The following is a 21,531-nucleotide window of genomic DNA, read 5'->3' on the forward strand; positions in this document are numbered from 1 at the left end:
TCAAGGTGCTTGTGCGAGCTCGTCTGACTTATGTGAGATTTTTTTATTAACCAAACCTTAGAGTATTGAACAAAGAGCAGTAATATTTGCTCCATGAGTGTGCATACTTGTAGCCCCTTTTAAAGTTTTATCATACCTTCAAACCTGTTTAATACTGTATGCACTGTTATTTTCGTGTACAGATTTTCTCGAGAATGAAGAAGTCATTGACATTTTCGCGAGACGTTGTTTTCGTGAATAGACGCCTACGCAAATGTAAAGGCAGTACTGCCCTAGCGCATGTACATTTTCGCGTGTTGTTAAATTCGCGATCCAACTGTGATATGCAAAATTCGCAAAAATAAGAGCGTATATAGTAGAGGGGGAGTGTTTAAGATGTGTGGTTGGCCAAAATATTTTCGTTTTCTTTATCACATGTCTATTAAGCATAGCAACAAGTGCCACAACTATTTTTTCTTTTATGTTTTTTTTTGTAGTACTTAAGGACCTGTAGAATAAAGCAGGGAGTATTACATGACATTATGACATTATGACATTATATTGTAATGGCACATATCAACTGAAAATGCTGTTCCATACAATTTTATCTATTTTGTTTTGTTTTGTTTTCAAAGATCAACTGTTTTCGTACATACGTGTACATATGAGTTAAAGAAAAGATTCAGTTTGCGGAGTTTCTAGATAAATGCTTTGATCCGTCAGTGCATGTCACACCAACACAGGTCTTGCATCTGACAAAGAAAAAATGAGGAAAAAACAAACAAACCTAAGAGCAATCTTCCCATAATTTATAAATTTACATTACTCACACTTGCAAATATGGTATTTTAAAATAGTATGAATGCACACTGGTTTTCATGCAGAATACATCAGACTCGATATACTTCAGGCAGTGGCGGATCCAGAGGGGGGTGCTCCGGGCGCGCGCCCCCCTCTTTATTTTTGGTTAAAACAAAAGAAATAAAAAGAAAAAATGGGGGATGCATGCGCCCCCCTATAATTTTGCAAAGACACCTCCCCTTAACAGAATTCCTGGATCCGCCCTTGCTACAGGGGTGAACAAAACATCTCATCTAGAGTTACAATTGACTACATACTCTGTGATCAGGATCCTTACTAACAACCCCATCCCCTGAAAAGTTTACGAGGTGTTTTTTGGCAAATACCAGCTTTGGATTTTGGCACAAATACAACTGCACACACAAAGAGAGCACCAACTCTACTTCATAGACATTACATGTGCAATAGCAATGTTTGTGTGGCATGTTATATACACACATGTATACACACAGACATACCCATAGGGCTATGGTTGCTACCATACCCCCCCCCCCCTTTTTTTGTGTCACTCCTGTAGAGTACCAAAGTGATGATTGGAACCAGGTCCGAGCATAAACACTTGGGCCAAGTGAGGTTGTTTAGAGCCAGTTTTCATGGCGATGAATGGCGATGACATCACTCTTTGGTACTCCATTTCATACATAAGAGATGGAATCTTTTAGCAACATTTCATGTAATTTGAAAAGATAGACATTGAGTTCTGTTATTTAATTTTCAATTCAAAGTTTTTGCTCAATCATCCTGGACTGATATCATTCCCCCCCCCCTTCCTTGTCAAAGTAAATGTAAAGATTGGTGTAATGTGTATTGTTTGGTAGGTGTGGGGCATTTAATGTAGATTGCCAGTATTAGGTGTACTATGGCATATATTAGGCCCGTTCACAGTCACCCATAGTTACAATTATTTGAATTGTGAATTGAATTGTGAATTGAATTGCAACACAAAAACCTCTTTTTTTTCCCTGATGAATTTGAATATTATAATCACAACTATCTGTGAGATTCAAATAATTTTCCCCACTCCTCTAAAAGTATAACATTTCCAAAATAGTCACGATTATTTGTGGTGCTAAGTATGTAAGAATGTGAGCAAAGATTTGCCAGGTTTTATATCCCATAATGCAAGGCACATGTTGGACGTTTAGAGACAGTTGGGTCAAAGTCAGGTCAAACTCCGAGACTCTGGCATGTGCGGCTTGACCTTGCTTGAAGGGGCGCGATTTGGGTCAAGATTTTTCCTCGTGAACCCATTCAATTTTGATTTGCTTCTTCGTCTTTTTTACTTTGTTTTTTTGTGAACAAGAGTGCAATAAAGCTTGATTTGAATCATGATTCAAATCACATTTTTCAGTGTGTGTGAATGGGCTTGTTGTGATAGGGGCGCAAGAAGCCATGCTTCAAGGTGTTGTAGCATATCCCACACAAACCTGAACTACCCAATTTTGTACCAAGGTGAGTGAAATAATAATAGGGCATGAAGAATAAGTCTGAACAGAACTGGACTCTAAAGTTTTATGCCAGAACCAATGTGCCTTGACCAAGGATGGGCCTTTAAAGGGACTGTACAGTACTGGTTGAGGTGGGGATTCATGTTTTGAACATTCCTAAGTGAGATAATGAAAAGCCTCATATGAAATATGAAAGAGCATGTAATTTTAAGAAGGATTCAATGTTTATTTGATGAAAATTGGTTTTCAAATGGCTGAGATATCCAAAAAAGTGCTAATAATAAAAGGCGACATGCCACAACTTTATTAGGATCTCTTTGTTTCACCTTGTTTTTGGATACATGTATCTCAGCCATTTCAAAACCAAATTTCATTGAATAAACTTTTGATACCCCTTAGAACTGCATGCTCTTTGACATCTCACAGAGTGGTTTCTGAATATCTCGCAAAACGTTAAAAGCTAAATCCTCACCTCGACCAGAACTGTACACACCCTTTAATACCATCTTGGGATTTCATAGAAACCCCTGTGTGTGTACAGTGTATGTAGCATCTTCGTAGCTCATCAACTAAACCAATCTGTTATCTCGCATAACATCCTCCCAAAACTTCAAAGTTTTGCCAATGTTTTTAAATAGAAGAAGCTGAACATTTTTGGAAACCCAATTTCAAATGTAAAATGAAACAAAAGTATGAATGAATGCATGAATAAATATTTGTGAAAGGAATGGCTCTAGAGAGTTAGTCTCAAGCAAAGCAGCTTTTTCGTGGAATGATTCTGGGCGAACTTTACTCCAGACTTAGCTTTGAATATCATGCAGCGTTCAAATTCTGTTGTTCTTAGAATCAAGCCAGTGCAGTCTTGGGTTCCGGTACATGGGAAGCAAGATTTTGATTGAGCGTTCATTTGATTTGGTGTGTTTGTTTATTTGCTTTTGACAACCTTTCTCCTGAATTATTCCCTTTTTATGGTTATTTTAGGTTTATGTATCTTTTTTTTTCCCCCCTTCATCTTTGGGCTGGAGGTGAGCACTCAGCTTATCCACCCTTTACACAGCCTGTTATGCTTTGAGATTTTAAGTGAAAATGTGTTGTTGCCAGTAGTGGGTGTAACACATAAGACTGCATAGGTTGCATAAAAGTCTTGTTGTAATCACCAATGTTATTGTTTTAGCATTGTTTGTATAACTGTATCTCTTGAGCATATTCAAACATGGAAAGGAAGGAAATGCGACAACAAAAAGTTTTGAAAAAAAAAAATATATATATATATCAAAACGTACAGTGTTTCAGTGTTACATTTCATGGGTGGTTACACAAACCTGAAACTGAGCATTAAATGACAGAAAACTATGGGTTGTTGTTGTGTTTTGTTTGTTATGTGGGTTTTTTTTTGGGGGGGGGGGGTGGGTGGGACAAATGACAGGACCATTCAGGAAGAAAAAGAGGTCGCGTGGGAGGTGCATCCACAGACCCTCCCCTGAGCCATTTGGAATACAGCGAAGACATTCAATAAGACATGTTTGTTTTATTTGTCGTAGCCCAGGTTCGTTATCCAACGCATTCCTGTGAAATATAGTGCCGCATGATGAAGAAACGTCTCCTCAGATTCCGCAAAGACGTCCTGTTTGGATGGGATCCAGGTACCTGATGGTGTCTCTGACATAGGAAACTTGTCAAACAGGACGTCTTCTGTTACTGTAGTGATTGTTGCCATGGTTCAATGTGCAGAACTGGTTTATGCATGCATGCTCTATTAAGAGCCATGTTGATTCTCATCCAAGACAAGATACAATGTCCACTGACTTTTAAAAACTTTCTTCAAATATTTGCTGATAGCTTGTTGGACTGAGTAGATTTTTTTTTCCATCTTTTTATTTTCAAATTCTAGTATAAATTTAAGTCTGCGTGGTTGTGGTTTTGAAACTACCCTGGATTTGATGGCGTTGAGTGATACTAACTTATGGTTACTCTAGCAAATGAAAATTGTAAGTAAGTAATTTGGGTGCTGTTGGTTATTCCCAAGGTTTTGTAATTTTAAAAATTCAATGAGGCTCAGCATTCTGAAGATTTGTTCATCTGAAAATGAAAAATAGGTGCATGCTAATGAGCCTTTAGAATTAAGAACCTTATTTTGTTTTTGGATAAATGGACGTGTATTTAGAATAAAGAACCTTCTTTTTTAATTTTCAGATAAACGAATCTTCAGAACAACAAATGTTACTTCATTTTTGGAATTGTGAACCTTCAGAATAATGAACTGTAACCAGTAACTGAATGGAAATTATGTGTGTTTTTTTTTTTTTTTTTTTTTTTTTTTTTTTTACTTGCAAATACACACTTAATCATTGATGGAATATGAGCCTGTCATTTTATTTCTGATATGCCTAATAAATAATACTTCTTTTGACATGATGACCAGAAAAAAAAGACAACAACTGAGTGGATATATTTCAGATTTCTTAAGGAGGTACATCATGAAAAAAATCTTACTGCCTGTAACTTTGGTGATAGTGTCCTCATTTATCTGCCTTTATATACTCAAAAAGGTTGATTTATTGATTTTCTCCTTGTGTGTGCTGTACTAGCCGCATTTCTTGAAAGATTTATTCAAGTTTTGTACGGAAGTTTATTATAGTCTAATCTGAACTCCTAGATTTTTTTTATGATGCTGCCCCCAATGTTCTACCTTTTATATGTTCTAGGGCAGAGCCTGTCTTGTTTTACTGGCCACATTTTTGGTCAGATTTTATTCAAGTTTTGTACATAAGTGTATTGCATCGTCAAATTTTGGCTTGGACTAGTTTTGGTTGTGCAAACCCTCAGTGGTCTACCTTTTTATTGGGTCCAAGGCAGCCACTATGCATTATTTCTGGTGTGTGCTCTCTATGTTGATGTTCTTCATTAATTTTCTTGATTTTCCAAAGTTGTATGGACATGCATCATGCTGCAATTTAGACCCATGGTCTCTGGTAGTGGTTCCCCTAGCATTCTGCCTTTTATGGGGTTAAAGGTCATATTTTGGTTGGCTTCACTCAGGTATATGATGGTCAAATCTAGGCTACTGCTGTTTTTGGCTATGCTATAGATTTCAAAGATCATGTACAGGATCCTCCAGGTCATTACAGACAATGGGGTTAGAATACTGGTAATATGTGCTATGCATCAAATCAGGTATTATAACAACATCAAGTTTAAAGCGGATGGCAGGAGTCCTTAGTGAGAAATGAGACCCCTTTCTGGGAGTTTTTCCAGCATCTTCCAAATTTTCAAAGAAGATGGTCTTTGGTGTCAGAATGGCGTATGTCACATTTCAGCACACAAAAAAAGTGTCACGCATTTGGCAGGCAGAAATAGCATACTGTAGATGCTAGATATTTTGTGAGGGTTTTGTTTGCTTGAATTTCATGAGTTGAAAACATTTTGAAATCAACAACCCCACAAAAGTATCTTACTCCGGTTACATGAGTACTACCGGTAAGTATGAGAATGATGTACTGTATGTACAAGCAACATGGGCAAGCAACAGCTGCACACAGATGTCTAGCCTTCCATTTGCACATTTATGCCAATACGCTGAGCATACAAAAGCACTAGAATATTCGCGTTCGCAATCACGGATTCAACCACCTGCGAAAATTGTCTTTCTACTCCTGATTTCGCCAAATGTGACGCCCGCGAAATTCTTGGCATCTACAGTATACCTTCTCGCGTCGCTTCAATTGTCTGTGAATGTCTGTAACTTCTTCATCTGGACAAACAAGACGGTCTCCTCTGTCAGGTGACATTTCACACTCGTCACATGATTTGGCTTTCATTCACCCAATCAAGACACAATGAGGGCAAGGCTTTTGAAGCCTCCAGACAGTGTAATACCTATGAATACCAGGTACTACTGCACTTCCTCGCCGAGCACAGCTGCAGGATGCTGGGAATCCCACATGGCATAATTGCAATGCCGTGCTTAATCTCCAATCTAAAGTTCCTCTTCGGCGGTTTCCATTTTCGATAGACAAACGGATTAAGACCCTGAAAAAAAAGAGGGCCAAAAAAAAAAAAAAAAGCAATAAAGAGGAACGTTCAGGATGAAATGGGAGGGGCAGAGATTAACGGGGCGTCTTGTGATTTTTCAAACGTACTTCAGTCGTTTGACGCCAAAGGAGAGAAAAAACTGGAGCAGCAAACAAACTGGGTTGCCAGTGGGCTGTATGTGCCCTAGATCTTGATGGAGTGGGAAGGTCATCCAACTTTTGTTGTAGGAAAGAGGATTCCATGCCATCAGTATTACTCATGCTCTCAAAGAATTTGAACCAGCCATCCCAGATCTGGGGACATCTTCTCTCCCTCCCCCCCCCCCCAATAAAAAGCAATAACAACAACCACAACAGCCCGACAGTGTGCATTTTTTACCAGCACATTATCAGTTGAGCTTCAAAAAAAGGCATTTATGCTGCATTTGCCCTTTATATTCCAAGGACTTTAGATACTGTATAGGGCACATACTAAGCGAGTCTAATTGTTCCCTAATTAGGACTCCCCAACAATTTCACGAGTGGTTAAATTTGCGATCGTGGAGCACAGTACTGAACAGAGAAAATGTATGCGTGCACGTCACATTCACGTGGGGATCAGTCAATATTTTTGCACGTCTTTAAATTCGCGAATAGCACCCGACTTGCGAAGTGCACAAAAATTAAAACCTCGCGAAATATTTGGCGTGTACAGTAGTCTGTACAAGTGTATAGGGTTTTCTGTGCCAGTACGCACACAAAGGCCCGAATTCACGAAGGTGGTACAAATGAAACCATGGAGTGCCAAGTGTCGCATGGAATATTTCGTTACGAAATCAGTTATTTCGTCGATGAAATGATCATTTTGTAACGAAGTGACAACATTTTGTAACTAAATGAACATTTCGTCCACGATTTGATAATTTCGTTAATGAAACGGTCATTTTGTCGATGAAATGACCAATATTGTAACGAAATATTCCGTGCGACACTTGGCGCTCCATGGTTTTTGTCCATGGTTTAAACCATGGTTTCATTTGTACCACCTTCGTGAATTTGGGCCAAAGGGTTATTGCTCTACAAGATGATTGGTGATACAAAGATCCTTGCATCTCACTGGAAATATTCTATATGAAGTATCACAACAAAATGATGTCATGTACCTGCTAAATAGCATTTGCCAGTCAAATTTTGATATTGTTTTGTGTGCATTTTTTCTACTTATAAGTGAATTTACAGACATGAGCTGTGCTTTGTCAAATACAGAAAATAATGCAAATGTCAATATTATCCTCCCTCAAAATCATGAGCAGTCATTCCTTCATTTTGCTACATATCATATTCTAACTATCATAAGGAGCTTTCAGTCAACAAACAGATGACATCAGTATGAATGTCTGTTGCATTCAAAATCATTGATGATTTAGATCATTGTCAGTTCACCTACATTGTACTTCAGAGCTTGGAATGACAGTGTGCTCACTCAGTGTTGCAACAGTTAGAATGCTGGGGTAATGCCAGATTAAATATCATATTTTAAGTGCTTAACGTTTTCGCAGTGTTTTTATTTTCACAAATTTCTCGAATGGGCTCTCGACCTGGAAGAATATCGAGAAAAATGCAAGCAAAATTTTGCCCTGCACGCACTGTCCCAGGCCAGCACACTAGTGTTGCATTTCAAGTGACTACTATTACTAGTTTGCTGTCTGGCCTCTAGCTCAATTCCTTGAATTCTACAAATAGTATTCTTTTTTTTTTCTCCTGAGAGATTTGAACTCATTTCATATATCTGTATGCAAAAAATATAGCGTTAACAGTAGTGTCTAGTTATCAGGTGCCTTTAACACTTATCAGACGTGTGTGCTTCGTGGAGTCATAAATCTTAAATGCGGAAAGTATGTTTATGAGGTCGTTGAACTACTAAATGAAGACTTGCACAGTGTGACTATAACTCTGAGTATGAATGACTTTTCACCTATATAATATCCACAGTGGGAAAAAAACAAAACCCCAAACAAACTGAAAGTTGTAGCGGCACTTTCATTTCTCCAACCAAGACAGGGAGGTGATGTGATCATGCATGCTACATTTACAGAAGAAAGTCAGGCTGCATTTATCAACTCATTTCTGGCGCAGAGTCAGTGTTTCCAGACGACTTTCAGGGAGTTTTGGGCAGTTGATAAACGCAAAGCTGTTTTGATTATGGGGTTATAAATGTGTTTCTGAAACGTTGAGAAAGTGTGGTCACAAACACATTTGAGCCAGAAACTTGTTTCTGTACAGTTGGTAAATGCAAAGTCGTTTTAAAATGTGTTTATAGCTAGGATCTGCCCACGCCAACCACTGTCAACTACACATCTCTGCTTCTTGGGTCAAACTGCGCAATGACAAGGCCTCCCAATTGACACATGACAGATTTGGTAAATGCAACAACTCAAGAAATGCGATCCGAAAGGTGTTTGCAAACACGATTTGATAGTGGTTAGTGAAACGCATTTCAAATATGAGAATGATGATAAATGCAGCCAAAGGGTGCGTTCGAGCGCTCTCCTAAAGCGAACTGTACCGTACCGTACCTGCGCCAGAGGAGCGCTCAAATGCTCCCAAAGTGTACCATACCGTACTGTACCGAGCCAAAAGCGGACCACTTCCCGATATGTGCTCCAAAAGCATACCAAAAGTTCGCTGTGAAGCATGCGCATATCATGAGCATACGTCACAATGCAAAGACATCATTCTCTTTGTTCGGGACAGCTGTAAGTAGTTCAAGCGCCAGGTGGATGACAGTCTATGCTACAAAAATGTGTGACCTTTTCTAAAAATAACTCGTGAGGTACGCTTTCTCAACAGAGCGCTCGAACGCTTCAAATCTGGCGCAGTTCGTTACTGTACGCTTTGGTTCAGTTCGCTTTGGTTCGCTTTAGAGCGCTCAAACGCACCCATAGTCTCATGATGAGAGCGTCTGGAACAAGGCACAACTAGTTATTTGAGGAAGCAGCCTACTAGAATCGTTCCTCTTAAGGTTTTGCTTGCATAGAGTTTTACAGAAGTCCCCCATTTGTATGCACCCGAAATTAACTGTTTTTATGCCTCCGCCACGAAGTGGTGCTGGAGGCATTATGTTTTTGGGTTGTCCATCCATCCGTCCTTCCATCCATAATCAATTTTGTTGGCAGTGTAACTAAAAAACTGTTTGAGGTATCGTAATGAAACTTGTCATGTATATGTATGAGTGGGCAAAGTTGTGCCTATCAACTTTTAGGTGCACATGCTCAAGGTCAAAGGTCAAATGGTCAAGGTCAAATGCTCAAAATTTCACTATTTCCCCCATATCCATGCAATGCCTGAAGGTATTTTCTTGAAACTTAGTGTATTCATGTATTAACAAATAGAGATTCTCCAGAGAGAGTTTGGGGTCATGAGGTCAAAGGTCTAGTCAAAAATGTGGAAATTTCATGTTTTCTCTATAACTATCTCACAAATGGTTCAAGGTATCTTCACGGAACTTAGTACATGTATGTATATATGCATGTACTCACTGGCAGTGATTACTTAGGGAATTTGGGGGTCAGGGGTCAAAGGTCAGGGCATCAAAAATCAAGGTCAACTCCTCAAAATGTCACTACTTTCCTCATATTTATGCAATGCCTGCAGGATTTTTCTTGAAACTTGATATATACATGTATTACCCAATAGAGATTCTGTGGGAAGTTTCTTGCCAAAAGGTCAAATGTCAAGTTAAAGTGCTAAATTTCACTTCTTCCTCCATATCTCGAAAGTGACTGAAAGTATCATCATGAAACTTAATATATTTATGGGTGTTCTACCTGACAGTGATTCTCTTGGGAACTTTAGGGTCAAGACATTGTCAAGACATTGTACTATAGACCTAGTAGGAGAACCGTGCATTATGAAGGAGGCATACCCGTTGCCATAGCGATATTTCTAGTTGAAAATTGATATACATGTATTCCGATCCAAAAAAAATTTAATTCTTGTGCAAAATGATTCTTTCGACTCCTGTGATCCACGTAGCAATGATCAGTCCATCTTTATTTTTTTTTTTTTCAAACCTTTGCAAATAATTTGCCCCGTGCAGTGTGTTAATAACACACACACACAAAATAGAGAACATAATGTATTTTTAATCCCGTTCCGCGGGTGTATGCAGCTTGCCACACCAGGTATGATCTGCACACAGTGATGCTGGGAGTCACATTCCGGCAGTTGCTTCATAGGCGTGCACAGTTGAGAGATTTAATGGGCTACACTTGCGGATGAATTAATTTTTGTATGGCCATGTGTGAACAGTTACAATTGATTTTTTGTGACGCGATTAAAAATGTGATTATTCTTTTGTGTGAATGGGCCTACATTATCTAGAATGGCTGTATTTTGAGTCTGAGTCGTTTGGTAGAATGCTAGTATGTGTCTGTCTCACTTGTACATTAAATGTATATGAAATGCTATAACCGTGTTATTGTTCTAATTATGCATTGATGCATTGTGTGAATGCGAGCGTGTGTGTGTGTGTGTGTGTGTGGGGGGGGGGGGGGTCTACCTGAAAGTCATTTATTGATCAATGAACGGGGTTTTCCCCATTTCAGTAGCTTCATGGCACTTTGTGGTTTTCCCCAATGGGATGTGTCTAGTCATCCGAGGCACTGGCCTCACGTCTGTCATGTAGTGATATAGGATGACAGAGTTAGCTTTTCTTGGTTGCTGAAATCAAGACGCTCACTCTTGGTGAGGAGGTGGTAGATGCTTGATTAAAGAAACGAATGTGAACGATGTTCTGCAGTATCGTTGTAGTAATGAATTTGTTAAGACTTAAAAGGGGAACAAAGATTAGAGCAAGGGGAACATTAGTCTTAATTTTGACTTGAATTATTTCATATCTGAAACTCATAAAACGCCATTAGTGCAAGTCACAGCCATGACTATGGGCTAGCAAACTGCAGATTTTGTGGCATTGTGCAGGCCCACCATCACTGGAGGAGTTGTCTCTCTCACTCGCTCCAATCACTGTGCTTTCGTGGATACCCCTTGTAGTTCTTCTAGACATGGATTACTAGGAATATCACATGTTCTTCAAAGAACCCTTCCTCCCCCCCACCCCCACCCCCCGCCTCTTTCTGATAAGTTTGCTGCTTGAGACACATGATCTACGATGGTGTATACTGACCCTTTCTGTAAGACAAAGAAGTCAGAAGTATCTTCATTCAACATTGCATTGCAGTGTACTGGTGTTTGTGTTGATGAAAATATGCCTGTTTGCTGAGGGGTACATTTAGCTTATTGTTGCACCTCAGATTGTTCGAGATGAAAGAATACAATTCAGTGTTCAAGATTTTTTTGTGTAAATGCATCCAGCGATTTGATATAGAGAGGGAGAGGGATTGAGAAAAAAAAAAATGGAGTGTTTTCTTCCCTTGGTAGTGCAGAAATTGGAAGTCTCCACATCAGGTTGTGAGTGAAATGTCGCCCTCTACAGGGATTTTGAGACAAGCCTCTCCTTCAGGATTACTACTTAGTGCTACATGAATGAGGAGTACAGATTGTCCCTTGTGTATAAAGCCTTGGCTTGATTGTAGCACAAGCCATGTTCTGTCTTTTTAGAAATGAGTCATGAAGAAACGGGCAATTCTTGAATATTATGTTATCAGCATGCTGTATTTATCCACAATTCGGCATATCGCATATAGCCGATATACAGCGATATCAGCTATCGATATCAACATCCGCGTATTTTTGCTGTGAAGCTCACTTCCGGTAACAGTTTTGAAACGTTATACCCTCAATGAAAGTGCGAAGTTTCATCGTTCTTTTTCTGAACTGTTCACACATTCATCATGGATTAATTTCAGGGAATGACAGTGCCACAACTGAGAGAATTTTTGAACAGTCGCGGTGTTCCAAATGCTGTGAAACGAAGACAAGAACTCGAGACACTCGCCAGGAAAGCCAACGAAGCCGTCGTATAAAAGCAAGAAAGCATCGATCGCCAACTAGCGCGCCAGCACCGGAAGTGCCCTTCCCAGCACATCCGGGTACTTTGAAGGGAATTTTTGCTATCGAGAGCTGATATCGCTGGATATCGGCTATATGCGATATGGAGAATTATCTGTCTTGCTGTATTGTCCTGCTATCTTATTAAAATATGACTAGGAGACACTAGATTCTATTCTAGCAGCTTGAACTTCCTTTCTTTTCTCATAAACCCATTTCTTATTGAGACAGGGTATCCACCATGCATTGAATTTATCAGCAGCTATATTTGATAACCAAAGGGTTAAGATTACAAATGAGATACTGACACTGTGTTAATATCAGTTGATTTTGTACACAGTGCATGGTTGCCAGGGAGTGCTGGATTATTAGAAGAGTGCATACGTACGCTGCTTGAGTGGGGATTAATGGTGCCTGGATGGTTTGCATAAACCAGTCTGCACTGGGATTAACCAATTAAGACAGCCAGTGATGAATGTCCCCCGCCCAGACAATGACTTTGTTTAAACCGGAGAGATACTGACTTTGACCCCCCTGCTTCTGAAACAGTTTAGGGTTGAAGGTGATGGGTGTCGGCACCTGCCCCTCTACCTCCAGCCTGTGATTATCCAAAGTGCCTTTGTCATTTTGCGCCACTTAAGACCGCAAGCAGTGTTCTTCTCCCCCCTTCCCCCCCCCCCCCATGCTCCTCCCAGTGACGCCCCTTCGCGGGTGATCATCAAAGATGCTACTGTGACTCAAAGGCAAACGTGTGGGCACTCCCGGGGTGCAATTTCATACTGATGACAAACTTTTGCAAACAATTTGTGTGAAAAACCTTGCTCTTCGGTCACACCTTACCAATCACGCTCATTACTAGCGAAGGGTTTTTTTTTCTTTCTTGCTTTTTGCGTGCGTGCTACGAGCAGAATTCCTGGCACAGGCCTCCTGCGCAACTGCGACATGGCCTGGGTGCCACGGGGATGGGGTAAGAGTCGCTCTCCTATACATGTAGCTGTGTGTAATTCATAGGGTGTTTGTTCACCGTGTCATGCGTGGGGGAAACCCATCAACTCAGTGTCAAAATATTTTCACGACTCTTGTGTTACTTGTACAGTTTTTAGGCTTGGTTGCATCTGAATTGAATAGGTGCAAAACATGATTACTGATGGCGAAGTATCAGCTCCACCCTTTTCATGTTTGATACACATTGCAAACATAGTGTCTACCTCATAGATTCCCAAACTCTAGATACATGGGAAGTTAGTATTTTATTGTTGCTTCACAAAACAAAAGTACTGACCAAGATCTGTCATGATTATTTTGCTAAGAGAACTCACTAAGATGTCTCTGTAGTCACACAAATTCCTATATCTTGAGAAGCTGTAGGTGATCTGACTATAAGTTCATTCAAGTTCATGATTCTTTCATCAAGCTGTTTTTATTTGTTAATCAAGTGTATTAAAAACAACTTGAAGTAAGGATCATTTATTTGAGTACCAGTACATGTGCAGTACCCACTGCTACATGTATCTTAAGCGAGCAGAACCATCACTGTCTATCAGGGGGAAGCTCGGTAGTCTAATGAATGTAACGCCTGTCTAGTAATCATGAGGTCATGGGTTCAAATCCCAACCAAGTATGTATTCCCCATGATTTTCACCATGGCTTCTCCCCAAAACACTGAATAATCAGTGCTTATTTACATCGATGAAGGGCAATTTGTCAATTAGTTGATTATAAGTGTGGGAGACACTAATTTAGGCACTGAGTTGATATTGAGCTCTGGTTGACAGTGTATTCCAGCACTTTGTTGTAAAAGACCAAAATGTAATGTACTGTTGACAAGTACTGTCTTCTATGCCACAGGGAAGATAGAAAAGTGATTTGGTTTGGAACCAAAGTTTTGATCTGTTGATGCATAAAACACAGCAGGTTCATGACAAAACCAAAGCTGCTCTTAAAAGATTGAGTGTGAAAAAATAAAATAAAATGTTATATTTTAGTGACAAAGCCATTTTTGCCTACTTGAGGTTGAGAGATGTTCAGTGGTAATTGATCTGATGTGTATTATGTGATTGTGTTAAAAAAAGAAGAAAAATCTGTCATGAAAAATCACCATCATTCTTGTTGTTAAGTTGGTTGTAAGTCCATGTGTCAGGACACTAGCTTCACTGCCAAACATGGAGCATGGTTGTAATTTGGAATGGTTGGACGAAAAAGGGGTCCAACCTCTAAAGTTGTGTTTACATGTATGTTCAGGAAACCCTTTGCTGAGTGAAATTGTCCTTTTTGACATCTTATCATTAGTTATGCTCTTTGTTTCCTCTGTCTTTGTAATTTGCAAATTTATACTGGACAATACCCGCTGAGATGTGGGGCCAAATCATTTATGGTGGATACTGCCAATTTTGCTTTCAATTTTTTTGTTTAATTTTCTTTGTTTTTCTGTTTTGCTCTCACACTTCATTGAAACCTGCCACGAGAAGAAACTGATTGGGAAATTGGCCACCAGATATCGAGTCCCCTATTTACGAACGAAACATAACAACATTGCTATACTCCAGTCAAATTCCCATACAGGTCTGTTTTGCCAGTTTTGATGTCTACAATTTTCTCATGGTATCCTGGTGACAGGCCACAATAGACCACTTGACTTGCCAGTCCAGCTATATTTAGCCCATTCATGCTGACAGTATCCTCCACAAGACATAATATGATGGCCACTTATCTGAAACTCAAGTTTCAAGTGAAGAGAGAGAGAGAGAGAGAGTGAGAGAGGGTCATACCCCAACTGGACCCGCCCCATAAGTGACAGTTTGTATGCCCTGAGGATCCTCACTTGGATATATTATTATGTTTTGTACTACATGTATGAGCAATGTAAAAAAAACCAAAACTACTAGGAGCAGGATACACCTCCTGCTCATCCTCAGAAATTTCCCCCTAAGATAAACAAGAAAGAAGAAGTGATTATGGAAACTGCTTTCAAGAGGATCAGAGCTTCACATGTATTGAGTCGTTATGTTTTCTGGGACATTAAAGGGATGGTATAGTGTTGGTTGAGATGGGACTTCAGGGTTTCCAACTTTGCTTTATGGGATACTAATGAACCTCCTATGAAATATTAAAAGAGTATATATCATTCTAAGAGGAATTCAAAGTTTATTTGATGAAAATTTGTTTTGAAATGGCCGAGATATTGAGACAAATTGATGTCAATTGAATAAAAGATGGGACCCACTTTTTTTTAACGTAATTTTTGAATATCTTAGCCATTTCAAAACAATTTTCTTCAAATAAACTACGAATTCCTATTCAAATGGTATGCTCTTCAACACTTCATAAAGTGGTTTCTAAGTATCTCATAAAAAGTTAAAAGCTGAATCCTCATCTCAATCAATACTATGTCACCCCTTTTAAAAGCATTATTTCACAGTACCGGTACATCGGTCTGAAAAAGAAATGAAAAAACTGAAGCTCTGTAAATATATGACCTGCATCCAGTGACTTCAATATTGTGCAAAGCATGTAAAATCTATGAAATTGACATACAGTAAAAAAAGTAGATTGTAGTGTTTTGAAACTCTTTTACAACTTGATGTTTGTTCGTATACTACCTGATAGTGACAACATATAATTTTCAGAATTCTACTTTTAATAGGAAAGTGCTCCTTCATATATTTAAACATCATATATTTAAACATTGATTTTTTTTTTCAAAACTTGAGCCACTAGTATGCTAAGCAGTGTCTTTAATGCAGGAGAACATGAAATTTTGCTCTCATAAGGCAAGATCTGAAAAAAAAAAAAATGAACAAGAGATGCATTCAGATTGACTTGAATGATCTCGAGGGACTTCCTACTCCAAAGATCTGGGAAAAATGTCAGAAAAGTGAGTTCCCAGCAGAGCTCGTTTCCAGAGACTGCTGTGCCCATGTGGTAGATCGCTAGCAAACCAGGTCAGTGCTTCTCCCAGTTTGAGTCCCTCAGTGTAGGTAGCTCCATGCTCAGTGGTAATATCTCCCCCCCCCCCCCCCCCCCGAGATCCACGTGTGATCATTCGGACAGCCGCTGCGTCGAGCCGATCTCATGACAGGTAGGCGCGTAGCTAGCGCCAGACTGGATGCTGCAGAACGGAGGCAGAAAAACAAAATCAAATAAAAAAAAAGCTTGGGAGTGAAAAGGACAAAGACAATGACCGAGTGGGGAAAAAGGAAAACTGGGGTCATCAGAGATGATCCACTATCAAAAGTTCCCACGCCATTTACCCATGATTAGGCTTAGATCATTTTTTTTTTTTTTTTTATGTTACCCCCCTTTACTGGAAGACATTAAAGGGAAACTGACCCAGGACTCAAGAGGGCTCTGTTTCATGGACCCTTGTTTAATGTACTGTCAAAATGGAGATTTTCATGTGAGTCACTTTTCGTGCTCAGCTGGATAAGATGAGTTCACATATTTTTAATTCTGCAGGATCAAGACATGAAGTACTGGAACATATAGCAAGTAAAAACTTTTGTGTGTTTATATTTTCGCGCTGGTTTCTGTTTGTGCGAAATGTGCGAAAATTTCAACACCACGAAAATTTCCACTTTTTACAGTATCTGCCATGTTGTTAATGTCTGAATATACAATGATTTGTACCTACCATATATGTCGAAAATGGTCAAAGTGATGTCAATCTCAGATCATCCATTTATTCTGCCGTTGTTCCTGGTTTGTCCCACCTATTATACAGCGATCCTTTTCGAGCAAAGTGTGCTTACTAGCTAGTGTGAAAACTTACGCATAGATACGTGATCTACTTTTATTAACAGTTAACTTGTTAACGAGAGCTTACAAGGTCAATCGTAATGGCGCCAATCATCATACCATTCAGCAGTGCCCTCTTGAATCCCATGTCTGTGTACCTTTAAAAGTGTGTGCGCAAGTGTGACTGTAGCATAATTTTAAGAAAGCAGTTGAGATTTTATAAGATCAGATGCCTGGCTCACCAATTCAGGATGACTTCTAGCACTCCTGTCACACATTATAAATTATGCCATTACCAAGACATCTTTGGAGGAGCCTTACCAAATGGTTTTACAGTCTGATGCAGGACAATTTTATGTTCCAAAATCTGAATCTCTTCATCAGTGTGAGGGAGTTGTCAATCAATGGATGAACAGTATGTTTCTCCCTTTCAAATTTGCCTTAAGTTGTGATAATTGTATACCTTGACAATAGTAATAAATGGTGATGACGATGATGATGTTGACGATGATGATGATGATGATGATGACGATGATGATGAGGATGATGATGATGTTTATGATGACAATGATTTGATAATGATTTGATGATGACAGTGATGGATGATAGTAATAGTGATGATACTTGCACTAGTAATGATAATGATAACAATCACAGTAATGTCAATTACAGCACTGCTAATGATGATTACAGTTGTGATAGACATTTGCCTTTTAAGTGCTTACTAAGTGCTGGTAAATGTGTCACATAATTTACTAGTAGTCATGAGTGAGACCATTACCTGCACTGCCTTACCCCAATTACTAAGATTCCTGATACACATACGCAAAAAAGCCGACCTGAGGCCAGCCTCAGGTCGGCTTTTTTGTATATTGTACAGTGTAAATGGTCACAACGAAACTCGTGCCGGCCTCAGGCCGACTTTACTTCAGGCCACCTCTTGAGGTGGTCAGAGGCCGGCCCCGGCTATGTGTAAATGGTACCGGCTCCCAAGGCTGGCTTTTGGAGCTGCGGTTGACTGGTCACATGACCTTCTGCAGGGGCAAGAGCGCAGTAGAGTATCAAAGCCAATTTTAACAAGCAAAATGTTTGTTTACTTAAAGGGCGCTCGTATGGCCGAGTAGGGAAAGGCGACGTGAGGCTGGCCCATGTGTAAACAGGGACTATGATGAGCGTCGTCGCTTGAGCCGGCCCCGAAGTTCATGTGTAAGTGGTCCATAAAGTGGCCTCAGACCTTCCTTGGCAGGCCACGAGAAGCAGGCCTCAGGGTAGCCTTTCATGTGTGACAGAGGTCTGAGATGCAGTTCTGTCCAGATCACGCGTGTCTATTCAACCACAATAGTGTTTGCCCTTTACTGCCACTTTGAATCCACCAAGGGTATCTTACCTTAGTAGAGTGTCATAGAGAAAACATCATGTTGCAAAAAAGGGAAAGAATGACAACTAATTAAAAAAAAAAAATAAGGTTGTTTGTTTTGTGATTTTTCTTTTTGAGGGACAGAGAGACATTTTGAATTTTTAGAAAAATGAAAATTAGTAATATGTTATGTCTCTTTGCAGACACTATAATACTCGCTGAATGTGCAACAAATACTTGTCTATTGTGAAGAGTTTTTGTTGTTTTTTTTTTTTTGTTTGGCTTGCATAAAGCCAAAATGATCTTTGAGTTCACTTGCCTTTGCTAGGGCAGGTTTCCTGGAAAATGGGTAAGTGATCATGTGTTATACTGCAGAAGCAGGAAATCAACCACTTATAGTATTACCAGGGCATAGATCTTCAATTTCACCTGATGAATAGCAGTGTGTGCTGTATGGCAGTCTTGTAAAGATCTATACTAACGTTCTCGTTTAGTACCGGCATTCGCAGAAAACGTTTGCATCGTGGATGCCACATAAAATGTGGCGACTCCAATGTGGCGACATCTTCTTTCACGAAGTAGTTGATATCTTCTTGCAGGATCTAAATTTTCACCTGGTGAAGAGATTAATGAAGTATGTGGTGACTAGGAAAGAATTGAAGGTCATTCACACTGTCGGCGCCAAGAAAAAAAAGAAAAGAATCAGAACTCAAGAGAGTCGCAACATTCCATGAAAATTACCCGGCAGTCGTGTCTAAGGCCGGCCGGAAACATTGCCAGAAAAGTCGCTGATGGGAGTGTGAGTTTCCCAACTTTGTGTGAAGCTTGCAATGAGAACGCTCCGCGTGGATTGAAAAATTACAATATTCTATCATGTATTCATGTTGTGACTTCTGAATCTTACAACCCATGGCGTGGTGGCATGCAATATGTCCAGCTTTCTGATAGTCAACCAGGCTATTATCATTTACGCCATAATCAGAGCCACGTGCTGTCGAGCCAATCGTGTATGCATGCTAAAACTCACAGCTTTTCTGAAGTGCCACAACTTTGTGCCCACCACCACCACCAACCCCATCCACACAGCTGATGAATTAATCAATTTTTGTCAGGAGGGGATGGTTGATCTATGTTAGACACAAACTTTCTAACCTCATAGTACATGACAAATCATATTTGCTGTCCAAGAGTGGACTTTTATGACATTTTACTAGTAGCTCTCAATTGCTGTCTGCATTGCATGTTCGTGGTCACCTGTTGGACACTCGCTGTGAGTGGACAGTGAGGTGTCCATTACTTACACTACAAACTTGATCTAGTATGTTATCTGAAATTCATGTGCAACTTTCTCATCATTTCTCCACTTTTGAACAAGTTTTCAGTGATGTGTTCCTTTAACTTTATTACCTTTAAATTATACATGCATCCTTTTTTCAGTTTGTTTGTTTGTTGTTTGTTTGTGGTTTTTTTTTTTTTTGGGGGGGGGGGATTCTACCCTCATACCTACATCTTGTGGACTGTGCTATCTAGGAGTAGTGAAGAGTCTAGTATTTTGTTTGATTTTCACTTTTTTTCTCCTTTTTTGCAATGTTATGGCATTTCAAATCAAAGAAGTAGCCTACTTGCTTATCAAATGTACACTCCAAGAAAGGTTGCACATTCAATAAATGTGCTCACCCTCTCTGAAAATGGCATGAATTACAATTAATGTCATTGAACCAACCTTTACTGACACTATACTGTGGAATTCCTATTCAACAGTTACTCTTAACCCATTGAGGACGGGCTAATTTTGCTACAACACACATTTCCCATAGACCTCTGCCCGAGTATACTCGGGACTCGTCCTCAACGGGTTAAAGTTGATATAAATGCTATTATGCAATAATTGTATACAAAATTGCATTGCATGGTCCCGTGCATATGAAACTAAACGATTAGAAAAAATGAACATACATAGCATAGAAGAGCTAGAGGTTACTGGATATCTGTATAACTTCTTCTGTCTTGTGTTTTGAATTTAAATCTTGGTAATAGGTGTACGCCATTGGTTGGCTGGTCTCCTGTCTGGTGCTGGCCATATTTCCTCTTCTCCCGGTCGTTGGCAGAGATGCCAACATCCCCCTCGTGTGAGTATCACCTTCGTCTTTCATCTTCTTTTCCAAGATATATGTTTAATTCCTGAAAGTCTTCAGTTGAAATCGGTCACCCAAGCCAACACAGATACAGAAGAAAGAAGAAAAACAATGATTATTCATTTGCACCTTACTCAGACTCAGAGGGCCAATGTAACATGAAGCTGTGAAGTGTTTTAGTGACCGCAATACTGGTGTGTTTGTTTTTGTTCGGGTTGGCCTGCTTTCCAGACACTACGAATATTCATTGATGAATCTAAACATTCAAGTCAAATGGCCAATCTTAATCTGATAACATGCATTTGTCATATCGGGGTTTTTTTTTTTTTTTTTGTAATTCAAATAACAGAATAGATTTATCTCCTCCTTCTTCCTATCTTCAAAAATTATTTCTTCAAAAAAAGTGTTATTTCTTAGAGAAGAATGGAACCCAAACAACATATGTGAATTGAGGGAATGCAGCGATATCTTTAGAGCACATCAGCAAAGTTTGAGGAAAATCGGACAATCCATTTAAAATTATGGATTGTGAAAGTTATAGTGCAGCCACCGCTGGATGGGAAGACTCCAACACTTAGTGACGTTAAATGTATCAATGATGATATAAAGAAAATATGCAGAAGATTTTACTTATTTTCACTTTTCCAACATAATGAAAGAGCACTGGACTTACCTCTTTCAGAGAACATGGAGAGTAATACCCTTAACATATGTATGTCAGTAACAATGGAATGTGTACTCTTCATGAAAAGAATTAAATTTTGTTTCAATTCTTTTTATGTTTTCTTTGTATTGCTCTTTATATCCAGTGATGGCAGTTCCTACACTTTGACAATTCGTAACTTTTCAACGGATTGTCCAATTTTTCCTTAAACTTCACTGATGTATTCTGCTATTTTTTCATTCACCCAGTCCACATGCACATCCATTGGCCTGAATTCACAAAGGTGCTTTAGGCTTGGACCAAGGTATAAATTTAGACCATGGTCTAAGATAAG

The 21,531-nt window shown here is 39.4% G+C and overlaps 1 protein-coding gene across 1 annotated transcript in view; it reads left to right on the top strand.

The window, feature by feature from the left end:
• The window catches only part of LOC140233209 (GPI ethanolamine phosphate transferase 1-like), a 52,030-nt gene that overhangs the window by 19,675 nt on the left and 10,824 nt on the right, over positions 1 to 21,531 (top strand). The window contains exon 12 of the mRNA XM_072313322.1: positions 20,436 to 20,527. Within this exon, the coding sequence (XP_072169423.1) occupies positions 20,436 to 20,527 (92 nt within the window). The remainder of the gene's footprint in view (positions 1 to 20,435; positions 20,528 to 21,531) is intronic.

Source organism: Diadema setosum, chromosome 9 (assembly GCF_964275005.1).
Source record: "Diadema setosum chromosome 9, eeDiaSeto1, whole genome shotgun sequence".
NCBI classification, from domain to species: Eukaryota; Metazoa; Echinodermata; class Echinoidea; order Diadematoida; family Diadematidae; genus Diadema; species Diadema setosum.